Source organism: Sus scrofa, chromosome 2 (assembly GCF_054392235.1).
Source record: "Sus scrofa isolate SSC_HxYL_T2T_F1_AM1 chromosome 2, Sscrofa_HxYL_maternal_Yorkshire_Landrace_v2.0, whole genome shotgun sequence".
Taxonomy (NCBI): domain Eukaryota; kingdom Metazoa; phylum Chordata; class Mammalia; order Artiodactyla; family Suidae; genus Sus; species Sus scrofa.
In genome coordinates this window covers 43722668-43745064 of record NC_139384.1, presented here as the reverse complement: position 1 = coordinate 43745064, position 22397 = coordinate 43722668, and the positions used below count along the sequence as shown (strand labels likewise).

Here is a 22397-nt window from a genome sequence, read left to right as displayed (position 1 = left end):
CTTCTTGAAAAGAACTATATACCCAGTCCTTCCCTCCAGTTCTCCTAACATGGGTATCTAATACCAGATAGTTCTCTAAGAAGAGGTATCAGTGGCAGGGACTGAGCAGACATGAATGGGTAAGGGAGAACGAACAGAGTGTGTGTGGAAGGAGGTAGATCCTACCTCTGAAGTCTGATGAATCTACTGGAGTTTTTACCTGGAAAAATGTTCAGGGTGATGAAATAAGGAATATATGAGTTTGGGTAAATAAATGCAAACCAGTGAAAATATCAATAAAATATTTTTAATGCCTACAATTTCTTTAATACATAAATTGCAAAACTTTTATCTGTATATGCAAAAGTAGATTCTCTTGCAGGTCAACAGCACCAGAAAACAAGCTATGCTATGTAAATGTTTCTTTAAACTTGATTTGTCCATTTTGTAAAAGACAGGATGGATTTAATAACTCCAAAGAAATCTATATCCCACTCTTAATCATACACTAAACACCTGAATATTTACTTCATCATATCCACTCACAAAATAAATAGTAGTCTAATATATTTCAGTACATTGAAAATAAAACAACCAGTCTCTCTTCATATATTTATTCTCTTTCCAAACATGTTTTGGTCTCCTGCTATATCTCAGAAATGTACTAATAGCTGCTTTTAAGTTACAAAATACAAAAGAGTAATTTATTTCTTGGAGAAGATCTGGGGATTACATTAAAAAATGAAATTTTGAGTTCCCATAGACTTTCTTCTTTCTTAACAGTCTTTGAACCTTCTCACGACACACATGTAAGGCTGCCCGTGACACGTGGTACCCTGGCCCCCAAATGGACATAACTGCATTTATAGTTTAGAGAAAATACAAAGACAAGTTCTGAAAGTAGCCTTTAAAGAAAGTGCCCCCTGCTTTGATGTAGCAGTGTCTACAGCAAGTGGGACTGTGCAATCAGAGCCACATGAGTTTTAAGAAAACTACTTTTCCCTTCACATCATGTTAGAGAATGCTGCATCCATGATCACGTAACATTATTACAAGAGCGAAATAACATTACTACATTCGTGACTTAACATTACCCAATAAAAGGCACATCTTCAAATATTAATAAATTCTGAAAATCAAAACAGTAGAGGATACATTAAAAACCAAGCACTTCATGTGTAAACCTTGATGAAATAACAGCCTATTCCAGTTTCTTCAAAAGTTGGTGAGCTTTTTATAAGAGGGGTCGGGAATTGCAGAATAAAATGGAAGACAGGATTTGGAAACAAGGCCAAGACTGACAGATTCGGAACATTTTTTTTCTTTGTAATGAGCAACAGAAGTGCCCTTTTATAATGCTGACGCTGAAGAAAACTGAAATCAACATCTGTATTATAGAGGAAATGCACCTAGAAGTGATGACACACAAGGACACAACATGACTCTTTCTACCAAGTTCTGGAACTTTTAGCTAGCACAACGGTACCTTCTGTACAAATAACTGCACAATATCATTGAGTAAAGTGCTAGTGAGCTTTAAGCCACCAGAAATCTTTCAGCTGTGATAAGCACTTGATTGTAATTACAGATTTCACAGAGTCTGAATATTGAAAAAAATATATTCAAGCAAATATTTGAAGGGGGAGAAAAAAGCACGTTAAGTGACAGCCAAAGAAATAAAAGTTCCAAACCTGTTTTATTACCTGGAATATCACGCTACTCTTGAATGGATTTCACTGAAAGTATCTGAAATAGGTGAGAGGCAGTCAATAGGATTTTCTGCCACCAGTGTTTAACAGTGCTATGTGATCATTAGAAGGGTGTTATTCCTAGTGATGGAGATACCTTTCTTAGGATCCAACTTCAAAATTAAATCCTCGCATTTTTAAAGTTTGAAACTCAATTCAAAATGCGTCAAAGTCTTAGAAGGACTGAGTCACTTGGTCATCCCAGTAAGGAAGGCTAATGGTGGTAATCCATAACATCCAAACTCAAGGATAAAAGAAGGTTTTATGGATAAAGAGGAATATACAAAAAACAGCTTCTAGACCTGTTGAAGAGTAAGGATTCTTGTAGGATAACCTCTCCTACTTCCTAATCCCCACTGACCAATGGCTTAAGATGGCCACAATGTTCATTGTAGAACTGTTCTACAAGCTTATGTCTCACTGTCCCCAACCCTCCACTCAGAGTCAAGGACAGATACTCTCTAGCATCATCATATCTCATTTTCTGTTGCTGACTTGGCTTCTCTCCAGCCAGATACTAGGTCAGCCTGATTGGAATTGCCTGGACTTGAGGCTTAAGAGATACAAGTCTATCATGACTTGAAGAAGGGTGAGAATGAAGAAGTTCCACAGCCTAGTAAAATACCAGGAACAGGGAACATCCTTTTCTACCTGGGAATAAAATCTCTTCACAGTGCATAGTTTGAAATAAAAGTGCAATATGGGCAAGGAGAGAAGGTGGTGGTCCTGATACATGTGAATTTAGTTTTTGGTTTTTGCCATTAATTGTTAAGGAATTTAAGATAAAAATGCAAAGTCATTAATACCAAAAGGTATGGGGCACCTTGGATTCCAAAATATATAATAGGAGAGGCAAATGGGGAGGAGGGGAGCCTCACATGTCACTTCCTTATTTAAACTATTACTCTTCCAAATCTGTTTGAATAAAATAAGTATTTTTCATCAATATAAAAATGAATCTTTTAGATAAAAATCAACACAGTGACCCTGTCTATTTTATGCTAAAGCCAACATAACAGTAAATCTGAAAGTGTATCTTGGAAAAGAATGTTCTTACACAAAATCGCGTAACTTGTACTTTAACTTGGAAACGTTTTTTTAAATTGCCTAATTACCTAAATTAGTGAATAAGAATGCTCAGCATCCAATCCATGAATAAATGCAGAATACAATTTATTCTACTTTTTTACCTCAAAGTCACAGAAATGACATCCATATAACACCTACTCTACATTTGCAAGTTCTCAATCCAAACATACAGATTAGGACAGGTCACTTTATTGCTGGCAGCATTCATGGAAGGACCAGGTTCCTCACAAAACAAAAAAGTAAATTTGATTGGGAGCCAGGCAGTGCCGTACTCACACATCAGCAGAATTATGGAAGTAAACAGGCAATCCTTTTCTTCCTTTTTAGAGTAGCAAAGGAATAATATGAGATTGGCTGACTTGTGAGCGGCCCCACATTAGAGTGCATAGCTCAGCAGGATCAGGGCTGGCACCTGTGAACAGTGAGCTTCGTAAGAGCACTCACTGGGCGTTATATCATCTGCATTACAGATTGCACCCTGGAAAGTATATGAAAATACTTTCGCTCAAATGACAGCCTGCAGATAGATGACAGTATGCATTCCTTTTCCTTGAGTATTTAAAATGATAAGGGGCTTCTTCAGTCTGAAAGCAGGACTTCCTTGTGGCAGACTGTCTCCAGAATTCACAAACATAAATAAAAGCCACAGCTAACGCTTCTTCAGCTTCTTGGCCTTTCGACGTCTCATTTCTTCTTCTTCACGTCTCATTTCCTCTAAATCTTCTTGCATGCCTAGTCTTAAACTGTCAGAAAGGAAAAAACAAAAATGATATTTGTCAATATACACGAAATTACCACTCTCTCTAAAAAAGCAAGAATGAAATTCCCACTGGGAGCTTACATGGAATGTGCTGAGGCACTCAAAAGGCGTCAAGGCTTTACTACTAAAAACGGATTAAGCAGGAATATTTTACCAGGAACCACCTCCATGGACACAAGTTATAGTGGAAAAAAGACCTCACATACAACCCCAACAACAAAACACCTTAATATTTCCATTACAGTAGTTGTAATATAAATACAACTATATAAATATAAATTATCTCATCAGCTTTTAAAAATCAAGAGCAAGAACCATTTCGTCAATAAATAACATTCTATTCTTGTCCCTTACCAAGACTTTAGTGTGATATTTTATCTAGAGGGGAGATGGTCAGGTGGAGAAAGATAATACTCTAGGTTGAGAATGAGGTGAATTATTTCCCTAAGTTAACACCATAAAGCAATCGTTTGTTACCCCTACCCAAGAAATGATCATTTGCTAATTATCAAGTAGCCAAGTAGGAATCAGACAAAGGGAACCTCCATCCCTCATCAGGTCCCTGAGGCCAGCAGTGGTACAGGTGAACGACAAGATTGAGAGGTGTGTGATGTGGAAAGGGAATTAAGGATGGGCAAAGAAAAACAACATGCTACAAGGGGAGGCCTCCAGCATTTACTGTGTGCCTACATGGATGACACACTGAACTGGGCAACTTGTGCACACTGTCTTAAGCCTCACAAGTCCTCAATGAGAAAAAACAGTACAGCCTCATTTTACAAATGGGAAAACAGATAAGCCTAAGGAATTTGTATAAAGCCCCACAGCAAGTAAGCAGGACTGGAATTCAAACTGTGTGGCCCAAAGCCCCCGCTCGCTCCCAATGGTGCAGTAAACAGAAAAGAATTTTTAGGATGTTTCTGCACAAATGTGTTACATTTTCTGCTTACCTCTTTGCTTCTTCTTTCTGCTGCTCTTTCCAACTACTCTCCATGTAACGTAAGGCATAATCACTTTCATCTTTGTATCTGATAAGAGAAAAAGTTATTTTTTAAAAAAAATCCACTTTTCATTTTAATTACAATTTTCTAAAGGAACTGTATCATCCTATCTTTAAAATCAACACCCTTATAACTAAATTAAACACATATTTAGGATTATTCCTCCTTGCTTGGCAAGGAGTGAGGCAGGCAGAGGGGACTTTCTGAAGTAAAGACATATAAGCCCGGAATACTTCCAGAAGGCAACTATTCCTGAATCTAATGTTGATGAAAGTACCATTATAACAATGTTTGCCCAACTATTAAAATCCTGAAAGCACAATATACATGAAAATAATTTTGTATAAATTTCATTTGTGCTTCACAGACTTAAGAACAGAGGAGACTGAACCAAACAGGATAATGCTTGACCAAAAGCATATAGCTGGCTTATGACACTACTAAGATTAGACTTTTAGGTCTGATTTTTAATTCAGTTCTTTTTTTCTATACTTAAGGCCACACCTTCAGCGTACAGAATTCCCAGGCTAGGGGTCCCATCAGAGCTGCAGCTGCCAGCTTATACCACAGCCATGGCAACATGGGATCTGAGCCGCATCTGCAAACTTCACTGCAGCTTGTGGCAACGCCGGATCCTTAATCCACCGAGCAAGGCCAGGGAATGAACCTACATCCTCATGGATACCAGTTGGGCTCTTAAGCCCTTGACCCACAATGGGAACCCCTGAAATCTTAAATATTACGTGCCAAAAAAGTAAATCTAAACAAGTATCTGAGGGAGTTCCCTTGTGGCCCTGTGGCTTAATGATCTAGAGTTGCCACTGCTCTGGCACAGGTTTGATCCCTCACCAGGGAACTTCCACATGCTATGGGTGCGGCAAAAAAATAATAAATTAAAAAAAAAAAATCCAAGAATTTCTAATTAAAGAATCGTATCTAAATGAGTATATTCTGAGTAAGTGAATAAACACACCTTTTTTGACTTAACTGTCTTCAATGCTATTACTCACTAATGTTTATTTTTTCCCTGACAGCATAGATGACTCAAAATAAAAAGTACATATTTCTAAATCCTCTTTAGCCTTACTTTTTTCGGTCATAGCCAAAGATTTCTCGAATGTGCCTGGATATTTCTTCCTGAGGTTCTCCTTCATCTTCAATAAAGTCTTCCATTTCAGAGTCATATTCATCATCATCTTCCTCCTCTTCAAATTCTCGCTGCCTTTTGTAACCACTAGGGAAAGGAAGCCTTTGGGGACCTAAGAAGAGAAAAGCCATTATTTATAAGAGCATTAAAACTTCACAGTCCCAACAAGGAGGGACTGACTGACATACGTGTAAGCTGGGATTCTGAGAACTCATTCAGAGGGCAGCCCCAAAGACCAGAGCCGGCAAGATGGGCCTTGGCACGAACTCATTACTGCATGATCCCTGCTGCTCTGTGGTATCTCCCCACAAGGAAGAGAACTCCTGTCTATCCCAGGGCTTTACTAGAACTGTCAGTTACATTTCCTAGCTTAGTGGTTCTCATTGTTTTGGATTTTAAACACTGGTGGAGTTTCTTAAAAAAAAAATTACAAATTGTTAAAGGATGACTAACTCTTGACCTTGCTAAGACAAGACACCAAAGGTAACAATCTACCAGATATTATCACCCTAATTCCATTAAAGCTTTTATAAGTCCAGGAAAGTATGAAAGATTCTCAGAACCTGGCGTAACTGTTCAAACTGAGCAAGTCTGACTTTGAGGAAAAACACCACATTATCCTTATTTTTGTCCTCTTGACCAAAAACGTATTAAAAACTTACAAAAGACAAGCACTGATCAATAGACCAGTATCTGGGAACAACTGGTTTCTAGTCCTTGATTATAGACACTCCCTTTGTTCTACTGTGTTTTTAATATGCATGGCTTGTTTCCTTAGCTCAGTTTCTTAACTTCAGCACTCTGACATTTTAGGCCAGGTATTCCTTGGGTGTGACAAACTTGTTCTCTGCATCATAGGATAAAAGCCTCCCTGGCTTCTGTCTACTAGATGCCAGTAGCATCCCATCCATCCCCAGCTGGGTCGATCAAAAATATCTCCAGACACTGCCAAATGTTTCCTGGGGATCAAAGTCATCCTTGGTTGAGAACCAATGTTCTGACTGAATTAGGAAGTTTAAAGCATGGAATCTTCTTTCTTTTTATATTCTCTTTGATGCTTAATAAGTGCTTTAATAAATCCTTAGTATCATGAAGAAGCTATGACCTAGCAGCAAGTGGGTGCCACCAATGATCCCACACCTTCAGACAGCAGATTCCTCAAGGACTGGTAGTCAGGGCCTTGATGTTGCTCACTGTAAGGAGCAGAAACACAAGGACAGTCTAAAATAGTTCCTGGCATATAGCAGGTGCTTAACAAGAATTTAATGGATAAATAATGCATCAAGAGACTTCAAACTTACAAATACACCCCAGTCATTGAAGACAGGTCTCTCTAGTATTCCTGAAGAGGTGAAAATGAATTCATCCATTGAACCACATAAGGCATATATATATATACACCCTATCTTACAAATCCCATAGCTAAATCTACTGCATTTGGAGACATTATAGGCATGAATACAGAGGGCCAATGATAAGTGTCTTTCTAAAGACTTTTCCAAGCCATGATCACGAAACGAACTCTGGCACAGGATAGACAAAAGTAGCTATCCAGGATTCTATCAACACAAGAACACATTAAAGAAGCACACAGATCTTTGGTTAGCTAAAACAAAGTATCCTTTCCAATTCATAGTGACTAAATACTTCTGGGGTCAGGGGAAATTTTACCTTGGGCAGGTCTGTAGCCAGATAAGGAAGGCCTCATTCCATTCATCTGTCCGTTGCTGGACCGGCTGATTATGTTCTTGGAAGAAATTGTTTCTGAGACAACAGTGCATTTAGGCCTTAGAGGGGGACCTGAGGTACTAACTGTTCGCCCAGGTCCCAAGCTGCTCACTGGTCTTCCAGGACCTGAACTGCTGACAGTGCGTCCTGCTGGGACCGGGCCACTTACTGATCGCCCAGGGCCATTGATTGACCGCCCAGGGGGGACTGAGCCACTCACTGGTCGTCGAAGGTCATGTGGACCGCTTGCAGGCCTCCCAGGGCCACCAGCACTGCCCACAGATCTCCCAGAACCACTGGAGACACCAATGGGTCTTCCGGGGCCACTGGAGCTGCTTGCAGGTCGTCCAAGGCCACCTGTACCACTGACTGTCCGTCCTGGAGAATTTAAATTACTGGCTGGCTTCCTGATCCCACCGACTGATCGCTCAGGTCCTGAGCTGGAGCTGCCATTCTGGCGCCTGGGCACAGAGCCAGAACTAACTATGGGCCGAGCAGGCCCTGTGGTAGGCCGGCCAGGGGCTAAACTGGAGCTGCCACCTGGCTGCCTGGCACCTGGACTCTTGGCCTTATTGTGTGGGGTGACCATGGGCCCAGGCCTGGAATGGCTAGGATGAGGAGATTTTTTGGCTTTGTGCTCAGTAGCAGATAGGTTCTGAGTCCCTTTAGCAGAAGTCTTTGGGACACTGGGTGAATAGGTGCTGGAGTGGGGCTTTCCAGTCCCATTGAAAACAGGTCTGTCACGGCCCTCACGAAGCAAGGGTTGGGGGCAATTGCCAGATGCTACTTTGGTCCTTTCTGCTGGCATCAATTTGGATGAAGACAGATGCAAGTGTTTCTCGTTAGCTGTGCTGAGTCTAGCTTTCTTCTCAGGATGAGGAAAGGGAGTACCCTTGGAAGAAGGATGCTTGTCTTCAGAACCTTTGCCAGGTTTTGGGCCTACTCTTTCTTTCTGAGAGGGTACTTTTTTGGCTGGAGGTAATCTTGCATCTGTTTCAGGTTTCTTTTTCCTACGCTTTCGTTCAAGGAATTCTCGCTCCCTAAGTTCTTCTGCAGTCATAGGCCTCTCTTCTGTCTTCTTCACTACCTTTATCTCCACTGGTTCATACTGCTTTTTTTCAGCCAGCCTGAGTAGATCAGTGAAGTTCATAAGTGGTGGGGCACTTTTAAGGGGGACCTTTGGTTTGCTTTCAACTTTGGGAGGTTCTTCCTCTTCCTCGTACTCCTGCTCTGACTCTGCTTGATTGTATTCAAAGAATGCATCCTCTTCTTCCATCTCATACTCTTGGTCTGTTCCCTGGCTAGTGTGGCTTTGCATTGCCTGCTTCTTCTTTGACTTTTCCTCAACAGGAATCCCATTGTAGCCATGGAAATTATCCTTTGTCCTCTTGGCCATAGCTCTTGCTTTTTTGTCATGTTTTAGCTCAATTCGCTTTTTTACCAGTTCTTCTTTTCTTCTTTTCTCTTCTAAGGCTGAAGAAAAACAAAACAAGAACATATTATCTCAAGGTCTCAATAATAGTTTGTTTATCTGAAATCAGTAGGTGGCCCAAACCAAGCAACATTCAAGTTACCGTTCAAAGACATCTAGGAATCAAATGAGGAAGTCATTCGAACAAGTATCAATTGCATCACCTTTTCATAATGAGTGGGTCACAAAAGGGTTTTTCTATATGACTAAGCAAGGGTGAGACTTGGCTTTTAGCTTTAAATATACAAAATAGTTCATACCAAATAAATACACAAGAGAATTATTAACATTTAACGGTTGTTATTAATTATTCATCAATGAATGCTTAAACTTATTAAATCTGTTTGGTTTTATTTTGGGTTTTTTTTTTTTTTTTTTTTTTTGTCTTTTGTCTTTTTGTCTTTTTTGTTGTTGTTGTTGTTGTTGTTGTTGTTGCTATTTCTTGGGCCGCTCCCGCAGCATATGGAGGTTCCCAGGCTAGGAGTTGAATCGGAGCTGTAGCCACCGGCCTACGCCAGAGCCACAGCAACGCAGGATCCGAGCCGCGTCTGCAACCTACACCACAGCTCACGGCAACGCCGGATCGTCAACCCACTGAGCAAGGGCAGGGACCGAACCCGCAACCTCATGGTTCCTAGTCGGATTCGTTAACCACTGCGCCACGACGGGAACTCCCTGTTTTTTTTTTTTTTAAGCTCCCCCCTTGGCACATGGTGGCTCCCAGGCTAGAGATCTAATTGGAACTGTAGCTGCAGACCTACGTCACAGCTACAGCAACGCCAGATCCTTAACCCACGGAGAGAGGCCAGGGATGGAACCTGAAACCCCATGGTTCCCAGTCGGATTCGTTTCCACTGTGCCACGAAGGGAACTCCTGTTTCCTTGTTATTTACATGAAGTAAAACTACTGCTTGAGTTTACTGATTTTCAAAATGTTTCCCTATTTTAATCTTTTAGATAGCACTCAATAATAATTTTTTTCAATTAAAATACAAAATAGGTGGAACAGTGCTGGCTTCGGCAGCACATATACTAAAACTGGAATGATACAGAGATTAGCATGGCCCCTGCGCAAGGATGACATGCAAATTCAAATTTGTGAAGCATTCCATATTTTTAGAGGGAGGGAGTGGGAGGGACCAGGAGCTTGGGGTTAATGGATGCAATCTATTGCTCTTGGAATGGATTTACAATGAGATCCCTGCTGCGTAGCACTGAGAACTATGTCTAGATACTTATGTCGCAACACAACAATGGGAGGGAAAAGTATGTATACATGTATGTGTAACTTGGTCCCTACGCTGTATAGCGGAAAAAAAAAAAAATTAAATTAAATTAAAAAAAAAATAGGTGGAAGAAGATAAAGAACCAAGGTCAAAGAATGGAGTTCGTACTAGAGAGCTAATATGGCCAATTAGAAGTTATGATCACTATACCCAAAAAGCTTTTTTGAGAATAAAAGATAACATCCATGCAAAAGGTCAACATAAGAACATATGTAATACTATAAACAGAGTTGATTTAGACATATATTCAACAAATCCATTAGCCTGTTACAATGTTATAAGCATCCACTGGTTAGGCACAAGCTAAATGTGAAGACAGAACACTTTAAACTTGAGAATAAGGCTATAAATTCATACCTTTTTGTCTAAGTTCCTCTTCTTTTCTTCTGAGAAAAGCTTGGACAGCTGCCGACTGGACACCCTTAACTTTTGGGTCTTTTTTGGGAGGCCCCACTGCCAAACTGTATCGTTTCTAAAAATAAAAAAAGAGTAAAATGTTATATGAGATTAGCTGTAAAACAATAGGAATTAAATGTTCTAAATGTTGACTGAGAAATCTATTCTGAATAAGAAATCACATAACCCACGTGAAAGCTTAGCTATAAAATTTCAGGCTAAATATGATTATACATGACTATTTTTAGGTGTAGTGTTTCTTTAAACATGCCCCAACAGTGCATTAAGTGAACAATTCAGAGAAATACTATTTTCAGGCTATTTTCCTCCAAAGGTTATCTAGACTGAGAGGCTGAAAAAAATCACCTCTAAAACAGATTCAATTTGTTTCAGAATTTATTTAAAAGATCTGCCTTCTTCAGAACTAAGCATTTCAAAGTCCAACTTACCAAACAAAACTACTACTCACAACTGTTTTCCTCCTGAGTATCCTAGTGCAGATGCTTTTTTAGTAGAGACTCATAGCTTCTACATAGGTTATTTTGTTTACAACATGAAACACTGAGATTCTACTTTGACCACAGGTAAGGCTGGCAGCAAACCATAGTTAAAAAACATTTCAAAGACAAAAAAAAAGGGCTAAGCAGGAGTTTCTGTTGTGGCCCAGTAGAAATGAATCCAACTAGTAACCATGAAGCTGTGGGTTCGATCCCTGGCCTCGCTCAGGGGGTTAAGGATTGGGTGTTGCCATGAGCTGTAGTGTAGGCCAGCAGCTACAGCTCACATTCGACTTCTAGCCTGGGAACCTCCATATGCCACAGGTGCAGCCCTAAAAAGCAAAAAAAAAAAAAAAAAAAAAAAATATAAGCAGAGAGTTCCCATGGTGGCTCAGTAGTAATGAACCCAACTATCCATGAGGATACAGGTTTGATCCCTGGCCTTGATCAGTGGGTTAAGGATCCAGTGTTGTCGAGCTGTGGTGTAGGCCAGCAGCTATAGCTCCAGTTTGACCCCTAGCCTGGGGAACTTCCATATACTGTGGGTGCAGCCTGGAAAAGACAAAAAAAAAAAAAAAAAAAAAAATCTAAGCAGCAAGGAAGGGCCCAAGTCTCTGTAACCTTTGAGTGTAGCTCTTATGTTCATTAAATATTAATTTGCCACACAAACCCAAAAAGTATTAACATTATCCTGGAACAGATGGTATTTCTCTGGGCTTTCATTTTTATGTAAATGCACTGGAAAATGACTAAAACTAGAATAATGTTAATTTAAACTATAAGAAGAAAAATAATCTCATTTTATAACTATCATTAGAGAAGTAGGATAAACAGAGCTAATAACTCATACCAGGATGATTCATATATAGGACCATTCCACATTAAATTCATGGGCTGGAAAAAAGATTTTTTTTTTTTCTTTTTTAGGGCCAAACCCATGGCATAAGGAGGTTTCCAGGCTAGGGGTCAAATTGGAGCTGCAGCCGCTGGCCTACATCACAACCATGTCAGATCCTTAACCCACAGAGAAAGGCCAGGGATCGAACCTATGTCCTCACGGATCAGATTTGTTTCCACTGAGCCACGACAGGAACTCCTGGAAATAAGAATTTTTTAATGTACTCCCTCTTTTGTCTTAGGTAGATAACATTCTTATCCACTGAACCTATTGCTGAGCTAGTTAAAAAAGAAACACTAACCTAAGAGAACAAATTGAGCTGCTTGGGAACCAAAAAAGCAATTCTCAAAATGTTCATGAAGTTCCTGGAGGAAAGCCAAAGAATCCATGCTTACTACAGGGCAGCCAAATAGAAGGCATCTTGAAACAGGTTCTTGAAACAGGTTCCAGCTAAATCAGTCTACCAACAGAGCAGCTGGCCAAGAAAGCAGGCCCTAATCCAACCTGCAAATCCTGAATGATAGCAATGCTGAGACCAGACACATCCCTCACAGAGAGAAATTCCAAAAGAGAGCATCTAGATTCCTTTCCCACTCAACTTGGCTGTCATAATAAAATCCTTTGATAAGTCTGTATCTTTGTAAATTTAGTTGCAGACCCTTTCCATAGTGGACTGACTGGAGCCCAATATTTGAAGGAGAAAAGGAGAGGGAAAGGAAGAACGGAGAAAAAGGAATATTTCTTACCGAACTAGATACATGAAATTTGTCATGGTTTACAAGAACCTCATATACAGGCCTTATCCACAAGAAACTCACATTTTCTTAACAGAAGGACTCCCATGAAGATGACGCAAGTTGTATAAGACATAGGGAGACTTATAAGCAGAGGCACACACTCACTCTATTATATCCCACGTGGAGATATGTGAGAAGAGGAAGGGGGGATCTGAGTTGCCAAATCATAAGGTTTTTCCTGTCTGTGCCAACTACAGAGGCCCTAGATGCACTCATCAAATCAAAGCTTGTACAGGGCTCTCCCTGCCAAAAACTGCCAATATACACATTAGTATTAATTATTTAAAATAGGATTGGTTTGTTATCGAGGTATCACAGCAATTGAGCAATTCCTAATTTGATTTCAGGGCAGATACCTTTCTTCCTAATCTGGGACTTCAAAAGGTACATAATGGGATGTGACTAGCAGAAAAGTGACTCAAATGAATATAGGTACTGAAAGAGAAGAGTTCAATGGGCACTGTTTAACACCTATTAAATAAGGTGCATATCACCTTCAGAATTTTTGGCCTTTTAGTGTACCACTTATTATTATTATTATTATTTTGCTTTTTAGGGCTGCACCCATGGCATATGGAGGTTCCCAGGCTAGGGGATCTAATGGGAGCTGTTGCTGCCAGCCTACACCACAGCCACAGCAACGCAGGATCCCAGCAAAGCCTGAGACCTATACCACAGCTCACAGCAATGCCAGATCCTTAACCCACTGAGCAAGGCCAGGGATCGAACCCGCAACCTCATGGTTCCTAGTTGGGTTCGTTTCTGCTGCACCATGAAGGGAACTCCACCACTTATATTATTATTTGCTAATTTTAAGAAAATACATAGATCAAACACCATGAATTATTATTACACCTTTAATCTCACCAATAATATACATGAAATGACTAGCTTGAAAGGCTAATTATATTTTTCTAAATCCCATCAAAATACAACTATTTTTCAAAAATATGTAACAGCGAAAATAAAAAGTGTTTGTGTATCACCTAAAATTGTGGTACAGCCAGAACTATGCTGTGCTTTGGGAAATACCAACAAAGGAACATAAACATAGAAAAGGCAGAACACAAGAAAGAAACAAGGGAGGGGGTTTAGGAACTCGAATTCACTCAGAAAAGAATCCCAAAGATGAATCTGAGCTTTTTTCAAAGTACACATCTATTTTGATTAATTCATATGTGTATTTCAAATTCAGTTGTTTTTTGTTTTTTAAACACTTCTAATCCTTAAGCTGGTCTCACATTTAACTCAATACCTTTGCTATCCTGTCCTCTCCCTCTGATGTAGAAGGATTTCAATAAATCTATAAAAGATCTTATTTTATGGGTCTGCTAGGAAACAATTTAAGGAGGGCAAAGTCCTACTTGACGAGGCTTAATCTTATTTACTAACAGGAGCTGAGTCATAATTAATAGGTTCTTACATCCTCTGTAGCTTGATGCACTCAAAAGCAGATACTAGGAGAATATTAAAATATTCTCTGAGGTAAAGTTTAGATCAAAACCTAGAAAATTGGGGCAATAAAAAGGGCTGGTTTGGGGTTACACTGTGGCCCAATGAGATTGGCCGTGTCTTGGGAGTACTGGGACGCAGGTTCAATCCCTGGCCTGGTACAGGGGGTTAAGGACCCAGCGCTGCCACGGTAGGTCGCAACTGCTGTTCAGATCTGATCCCTGGCCCCAAGGACTCCGTGTGCCACAGGGTGGCCAAAAAAGAGAAAAGAAAAAAGAAAAAAAAAAAAGCCTCAGGCTGGGATTACATTAAAGCAGGAGAACTATCTGGCACTTTCACTCACATCAGATGGTCACATTTAGCTCTAGCAGCAATACAACAAGATGCACCCACTATTTCTGAAACTGATTCAAGGCACCAGGCTGCTTCATTGTTCCAGCTTCATGAAAAGCAGCTGGACAAGGGTTTCTTTTATCCTAAGTGTATCCATTTTATTATACTGCAAGCCAACTCAGTAATTCCGAGGGCTTCAATGAATGATCCACAGCAGTGAAGCTTATACCATTTAAAGAGAATATCAGATATTTAGCCAAGATTTGTAATTCTGAAGCCAAGAGACCTAGAAAACATTAAGTCACTTTAAACATATGTGTTCCTTGCACTGAAATTATATTGTCATGGTCAGATTAAGAAAATAAGGAGCTTTTAGTCTGGAGATATATTTTCACCAAAAATGTTAGGTTGGAATCAATAGCCAATTCCTTCTTGAAAGCTGTTCTTTACTCAGGAGATAATGTTGTTGTAATCATAGAAAACATAAATCTCCTGATGGTTTTACATAAATTAGAGATTTACCATTGGTTAGAAATAGGAGTTAGAAATATTTAAAGAATATATCCTTAACTTTTTAATAATGACTACACAATTTCTATAATCCTCTCAAGTTATCATAATCAGGAATGAATGCAGGCCTGGAATATCAATGATTTTTCACATCAGGCTTGCTTAGCTGAGTGGCTAAGACAACTAAAAATCATGCCAGTTGGGACTCCTATGGGGTCAAATGTGAATCTTATTAGTACTGCATTTAATAACATATATCTGATTATAAAATGTATTATGAGATATATACTTCAGAGCCTCAAGTCCAGCTTCATGTTAAAAATGGCCCGAAATGGATAACTGCATTTACTGGCTGTCACTCACACAATTTGTGGCAGAGTCTGAACTAGAACCTAAGGTCTCCTGACTCAAGGGCCAAAGTGTTCCCACTACAACATGCCTCACTTCCAACTTAATCTCAACACTTTCATCTCTAGCTCTAACCTCATTTTTTTTTTTTAGGGCCGCACTCAGGGCATATGTAAGTTCCCAGGCTAGGGGCCGAATTGGAGCTATAGCTGCTGGCCTAGGCCACAGCCACAGCAACTCGGGATCCCAGCCTTGTCTGCGACCTATAGCGTAGCTCATGGCAATACCGGACCGGATCCCCCACCCCCTGAGCGAGGCCAGGGATCAAACCCACATCCTCATGGATACTAGCCAGATTTGTTTTCCACTGCATCACAACAGGAACTCACTCTAACCTCATTCTTAAATGCCATTCCCTAATTTCCACTGGCCTCTTAGTGCTATTACCTCAAACAGGCCCACCACTGAACTTTCCCTCACCCTCAGACTCTATTTCTGTTAACCATGCTGGCACTCTCCCAAACAGGCTGTAAATCTCTATCTACCAGGTTTCAAGTGCTGTTAGTTTGACCTTTAAATTTCCCTCCCACCAGACTTTTCTGTACATTGAGAAGTGTCATCAAAAAACAAAATAGGAGTTCCCGTCGTGGCGCAGTGGTTAATGAATCTGACTAGGAACCATGAGGTTGCGGGTTCCGTCCCTGCCCTTGCTCAGTGGGTGAAGGATCTGGCATTGCTGTGAGCTGTGGTGTAGGTTGCAGACAAGACTCAGATCCCTCGTTGCTGTGGCTCTGGCGTAGGCCGGTGGCTACAGCTCCGATTCACCCCTAGCCTGGGAACCTCCATATGCCGCAGGAGCGGCCCAAGAAATAGCAACAACAACTACAGCAAAAGACAAAAGACAAAAAAAAAAAAAAAAAGAAAACAAAAACAAAAAAACCCCACAAAAACAAAACCCAATAGGAGAGTTTCCACTGTGGCGCAGTGGAAACAAATCTGACTAGGATCTATGAGGATGTGGGTTCAATCTCTGGCCTTGCTCAGTCGGTAGGGGGATCTGGCTTTGCTGTGAGCTGAGCCGTAGCCTCAGATCCCACATTGCTGTGGCTGTGGTGTAGGCCAGCAGCTGTAGCTCTGATTCGACCCCATATGCCACAGGTGCAGCCCTAAAAAGCAAAAGAACAAAAACAAACAAACAAAAAAACCCAAAAGGGTTATTACCCAAGGCTATATTAGGCTGGAGTTGGGGGTAGGGAGGTATATAGATTCAGGCTTTACAGATGACAACCTTCCACCATCACTTCATTTCCAATAAACTCTCTTCATTCAACACAGGGTTACGGTTAAGAGCAGATACTCGGGAGCCAGTTTGCCTGGATGAGGTTCTCTGCTCTGCCATCAGTACCACCCCTGTCACTTATTAACTGTGTAACTTTGGGAAAGTTTATTCATTTCTCTGGGCCTGTTTCCTCATCTATAAAACCACCTTCCTCGCATGGTTGTTATAATGATTAAATTAATACCATAAAACAGTGCCTGGAACAAAGCAGGCACTATAAATGTTGATTATTATCATCATCCTTATTATTCAGAAAGCAATTCTCTAAGTAGTGATGGAGAAGAGAAATGAAGCAGTAGTTTCTAAAAGACCCTCTCCTTAAAACACTGGTTCAGAAGTACAGCTTTAGGCTAGAAACCCAAAGCTGCCCTAGGCACTACAAACGTCATGGTCAGATCTAAGAGTGGGAAATAATCCAGTTATAATCAACTATCATCAAGAATTACAAAATGACTGGGGGCAGCAAGTTTTTTGTTAGCCCACACTTTTCTTTAAAAGGAAATATAACCAGCACAAGGAATATAGCCACTATTTTATAATAATTTTATATGGAATATAATCTTTAAAAATATCAAATCACTGTACTGTCACCTGAAACTAATATAATATTATAAGTCAACTATACTTCATTTTTTTTTTTTTTTTTAGGGCCACATCAGAAGCATATGGAAGTTCCCAGTCTAGGGGCTGAACTGGAGCCACAGCTGCAGGCCACAGCCACAGCCACACCAAATCCAAGCCTCGTCTTCGAACTACACCACAGCTCACAGCAACACTGGATCCTTAACCCACTGAGTGGGGCCAGAGATTGAACCTTCATTCTCATGGATACGAGTTGGGTTTGTTACCGCCGAGCCACAATGGGAACTCCATTTTTTTTTTTTTTTTAATGTGGCCACATCTGTGGCATATGAAAGTTCCCAGCCAGGGATAAAACCAGAGCCACTGCAAAGACAGCACCAAGTAGTTATGATGTGAGCCACAGGGCAAGTCCTACACTTCAATTTAAAAAAAAAAAAAAAAAGGAAAATATAACTACTAGAACAAATGGTAGGCTTCTTTTGAATAGATGGAGCTTGGCACCTATCATTTTATATCAAGACCACTTCAAAAATTTACATTACCTATCTGGCCCCAAAGACCCTGGCTCCATTTCAGTACTTATAGTCTTACCCTCAAGGTGCTAGAGTCCCCCAAGTCCTTATGTCTGATATTACATGAAGGCTTCTCCTTTATTTATTTATTTATTTATTTTTAAAGGGCCACACCCCCAGCATATGGACGTTTTCTCAGGCTAGGGGTTGAATCAGAGCTGCGCTGCTGGTCCATGCCACAGCCACAGCAACACCAGAGCCAGTTATCTGTGACCCACACCGAAGCCCACCAACAACGCTGGATCCTCAACCTATGGAGCAAGGCCAGGGATCAAACCCATGTTCTCATGATTACTAGTTGGGTTTGTTACCCTCTGAGCCACAAAGAGAACTCCTTCCTTTACTTTTTTGCCCATGCCCATGGCATGCACAAGTTCCCCTGGCCAGGGATCAAACCCAAGCCACAGTAGTAACCAGAGCCACAGTAATGAAAACATCAGATCCTTAACCCGCTGAGCCATAAGGAATTTTCCCCTTTACCTTTTGGATGTGAGGGCCACACCAGAGCTACAGCATCTTGTCTATGATGATTTTCAGTCTGACTGTGAGAAAGAGCAGGTAACTTGCCTCGTGCACTACAACCCATCAATTATAGTGACTTAAAACCTATAAGAATCTACATTCTAAGTGCTATATACTATTCTACCCAACGGGATAACCACTTTGTTTTTAAAAGAGGAACCCAGGGAGAAAAATATTAAGGGCAAGGTCACCAAAAATATCTTTCTCCTTTAAATATAAACAGAGTTAATGACAATGACTGGTTACCTCACTGTGATAACTGTTTGTATTCAGTTTTCCACTGGGAAATGATAGCATGCCTAATATTTCTAGGCATGATGCAATCCTTCTTTTGTTTTAACTAAAACATAAAGATAACAACTTCTCTTAAAAAGAAACAATGTAAAAGAAAGATGTCCCAATGGAAAACATTGCTTTTCATGCCAGATATGATAGACACTTCTTAAAAATAAAAGCCCTGCAAAAAGTTCAAAGTGACTGTACAGGTGTTTCAAATTTTAGCTTCCCTTGGATTTTAGTCTAATCAATGCTAGTTGTACTTCCTTTCTTTGGCAAAGGTGTAGCACAGGAACTTGATCACTGAAATTAAAAGTCAGCTCTGACAGGACCCAAATGGAAGGTGGGGGAGGAGACGGCTATAAGAGAAATATGAACTAAGCACTAGCGAGGGATGGAGTTATATCTGTCAATTACTGCAAAGCCTCTAATTCTATACCATAACTCAGCAAAGTTTTTGTCAAGCAGGGTGTGTGTATGACTTGAAATATTGCTTTTTTACTTGGACGTGGTTTACAAAGATATTTGCTTTGTAATACTCTTACACTGTACAATATGTGTTAGATTTCACAGCTGATATTGTGCTCTAGCAGAAGGCTTCAGTTTGAGCCAATAGAGAAAAAAACCTTAAAATTATTTTGTCTTTTTTTGAAAATAACTTAGAATTATTAATTCTTACTATTAAATGAATCGAGTTATAACACGATTATGGATTAAATTTAACATAATCTTGCTCTATTTCTCAACAGTTCCTTTGTGCCTTACTTTCATCTGATGTAGCAAAAAAATGAGGATTATAATGCTGATAGCTAAATCAAATTTCCAGGTTTACTAGCTTTTGGGGTGGGGTGGGCAGGGAAAAGCATGCTTTCATTCCAACAAAGTATATGCTTATACTCATCTACTAAATTTTAAATGACCTCACCAATTTACCCATTTTCTTTTTTTGCTTCCAATCTTTGCTACTCCAATCATAAAAAGATTGGTAATGTATATATTCTGAAATATAGATACATTTCAAAATCTCCTGCTCTAGAAATGTGCTTTTCTCTCAGCAGCTGTTGGTTTCTAGAATAAGAAGCTATTAACTTGACTCTGATTCTTCCACAGAATATTCCTGGGCATCAGGGTTAATATTCTCTGTCTTTGACCTCCACTGAGTAAGATCTAGAGTGAAATATGGACCTAATTATGCAAAGATGAATGTTATTGGATGCAATATCAACTTGTCTAAGAAATCTACAGATGTATAAAGTAATTCTGCCACTCATAATCTCAAGATCACTTAGAGTACTTGAGACAGGAGGTGAATATATACAATAAACTGATGAATATCAGTTTTATTTACCAATTATTTTACTATTTTTAGATCAACATCTTCAAAAGAGTAAAGAATGAGCCAGCCTCAAGACAATAAAAACACAGAAGAGGGGAAAAAAATGAAAATTACACAAAAATCTAATAAATGCAGAACACATAGTGAGGGTTCAATAAATTCCAGTTGAATTGCCTTTAAAAGAGAGCCGTTTGAGCTCAATGCCTCACTGCTCAAACCGCAGGTATCACAATGCAATTCATCGGTTTACATCTGGGCTGTGGTACCATCTGAGGATCCAGAAATGATTAGTTTATGCAAAACAGCTACACCTCCTCAAACAAGGCGCTCTCCAAGGCTTCAGCATTTAGATTTTACAAGTCTTACACCAGGCTGCGAATATCAGAGAATTAGCAAACATCGCTGAGTAAATGGGTCCTAGATTTCAAACAACGTCAGATTTTGAAGACTAATAGTAAACGGAAGCTGAAACTATTTCAACCCTCTGTTGGCCAAGAATTTCGTAGAATCTAATCAACACCTCTTCCTGATACAAAAGATGATACTCCCCCCACCCCCTTGGGAAGTGATAATTTAATCACCTTGCAGGCTGGCAGAGTGGGTGGGGCCACAAGTCAGAACTTGTCTGGGAAAGGACCCAAAGTCTGACCCAAAGATCAGTGGGAAATCAGCCCAAAGGCCATTAGGCCAAGTCCCTAAAACCCGTGAAATTCATCATATACATGATTTTCCCCCAACTTTTGGGCTGAAGTTCATGAAGAAACTAGAAACCACTAGCGCTAGATTCCACTATGTGCCAGGTACGGCTCCACTCACCAGGTTTCACGCAACTCTACAGCACCCAAAACAGGGGTCACTAAGCCTAAACAAGCCAAACCCGCTCGTCAGAAGGTTCCCGCCTCGCGTCTCAATCCCGTCTTGACCCCCCCCCCAGTTACAGAAGTACATGCCAAAGAGAGAGAAAAAACAAACAAGCAAACAAAAAAACCTATGAAACAAACAAAAACCCCCCAAAACCGGCGTCCAGATCTTTCCTCTCCCAGAGCCGATAAGAGGATGCCTGGAAGTTCCACGAACCACACAGTCCAAACTTGAAGACCAAACAAGAACTTGAAGCACTCCTACAGTCGCGCTCCGGCTGGTACTTACTGGCACATTATTGACACCCTGTCCTTTGGAAGCTATCAGGAGAATCTCCCTGAAGTCCATTCTGGCCGAGGCGGAGAACTGGGCCAGACGCTCGGAGAGCGGTGGAAACACGCCTTACCGAGGCGACCAGCAACAGCCGAATGAACTGCTTGGCTAGCCTCTCTCCTACCCCTCCTATGCACGACCACTTCCGGCGCTTAGCAATGCCGTCTGCCCGCCCCCTTCCCTTCAGCGCCCAATACCATTTCAGGTCCGCCGCTTCCCTCGCGAGTCTTTGGTGTAACTTCCGCTTTTAGGCTCGAGACACGTAGAAACGTACTACGTGGCTGCTGGCGTCGGCTCAAGGGGGCGGGTCTAATCCTTACATGGACCAAGGAGACTCGGCCTGGTAAATTACGGGGTGTGGCTAAAGACAGCGGCTCTCCTAGCAACCCTGGCGCGAGGCCTGCCGATTTTGCTCGTTGTGAGCTCTACGTAGGGGAAGCAAGGGGATGAGGGATTACCTACCCGGCCTGGGTTCCCTGGGAATCACGGGTGGATGCTCAGGTTCGAGACGGCGGCGCCCCAACCGCCAAACCGACAGGTCTCGAGCAGGGGTTTCAGTTACCCGTTTGTAGGTACTCGCGGAACCGCGCAGGCGCACACGGCCCCGACTGTCTTGGGTACACATTACTCATCGCGTGCTGGCAGAGGGTGTGTGCTCACCTCCTACACTAATGCACGTGTGCCGTGTACAGGGGAGCCCGCTTACAGCTTTAGTCTCCTTTAGATAAGCTCCGCGCGTAGGGCAGGCAACAGTGTTTTGTTCAGTGGATGAAGAAATTTCTCACATACAGACCCAGCCTGGATACACTTGGCGCACTGATGAAATACAAATATGCCCCATATTCATATTAATATTCTTTGGGAGGCCAGTTCTGAGTTCCTTTAAAGAGTTATCTGGGGGTAGTTGTCTTGTGGTGTGGCGGATTAAGGACCCAGCATTTTCAGTGCAGCGGCTTGGGTGGCTGCTGCGGTGCGAGTTCCATCCCCGGCTGAGGAACTTCCGTGTGCCCTGGGCTCGGCCTTTAAAAAAAAGAAAAAGCAGGGGAGGCGGGGGAGAAAGAGTTATCTGAGGTCAGTAAAATACACTAATTAGGCAGACCTGGGTCTGTGGGTAAGAACAAGCCAGATTGGCAGCA

At 41.0% G+C, this 22397-nt stretch overlaps 1 protein-coding gene and 1 non-coding gene across 3 annotated transcripts; one reads left to right on the top strand and one right to left on the bottom strand.

Moving 5' to 3' along the window:
* Positions 1-264: 264 nt before the first annotated feature.
* Positions 265-21857, bottom strand: SPTY2D1 (SPT2 chromatin protein domain containing 1). Of its 2 annotated transcripts, none has more exons than XM_021083260.2 (6): positions 21724-21857; positions 10567-10681; positions 7396-8925; positions 5665-5836; positions 4527-4604; positions 265-3559 (listed from the first exon to the last, which is right to left on the bottom strand). In XM_021083260.2, exons 3-6 carry the CDS (start codon positions 8846-8848, stop codon positions 3466-3468), a joined length of 1797 nt encoding a protein of 598 aa, XP_020938919.1. In that variant the 5' UTR covers positions 8849-8925; positions 10567-10681; positions 21724-21857; the 3' UTR covers positions 265-3465. The 2 variants fall into 2 exon arrangements, with proteins under 2 accessions (XP_020938919.1, XP_020938918.1); XM_021083259.2 differs by lacking the exon at positions 21724-21857 and adding an exon at positions 21217-21358.
* On the top strand, positions 9932-10041 carry LOC146405347 (U6 spliceosomal RNA). The gene has a single exon (XR_014839281.1). It is a non-coding gene; the product is annotated as a U6 spliceosomal RNA (small nuclear RNA).
* Positions 21858-22397: the final 540 nt, after the last annotated feature.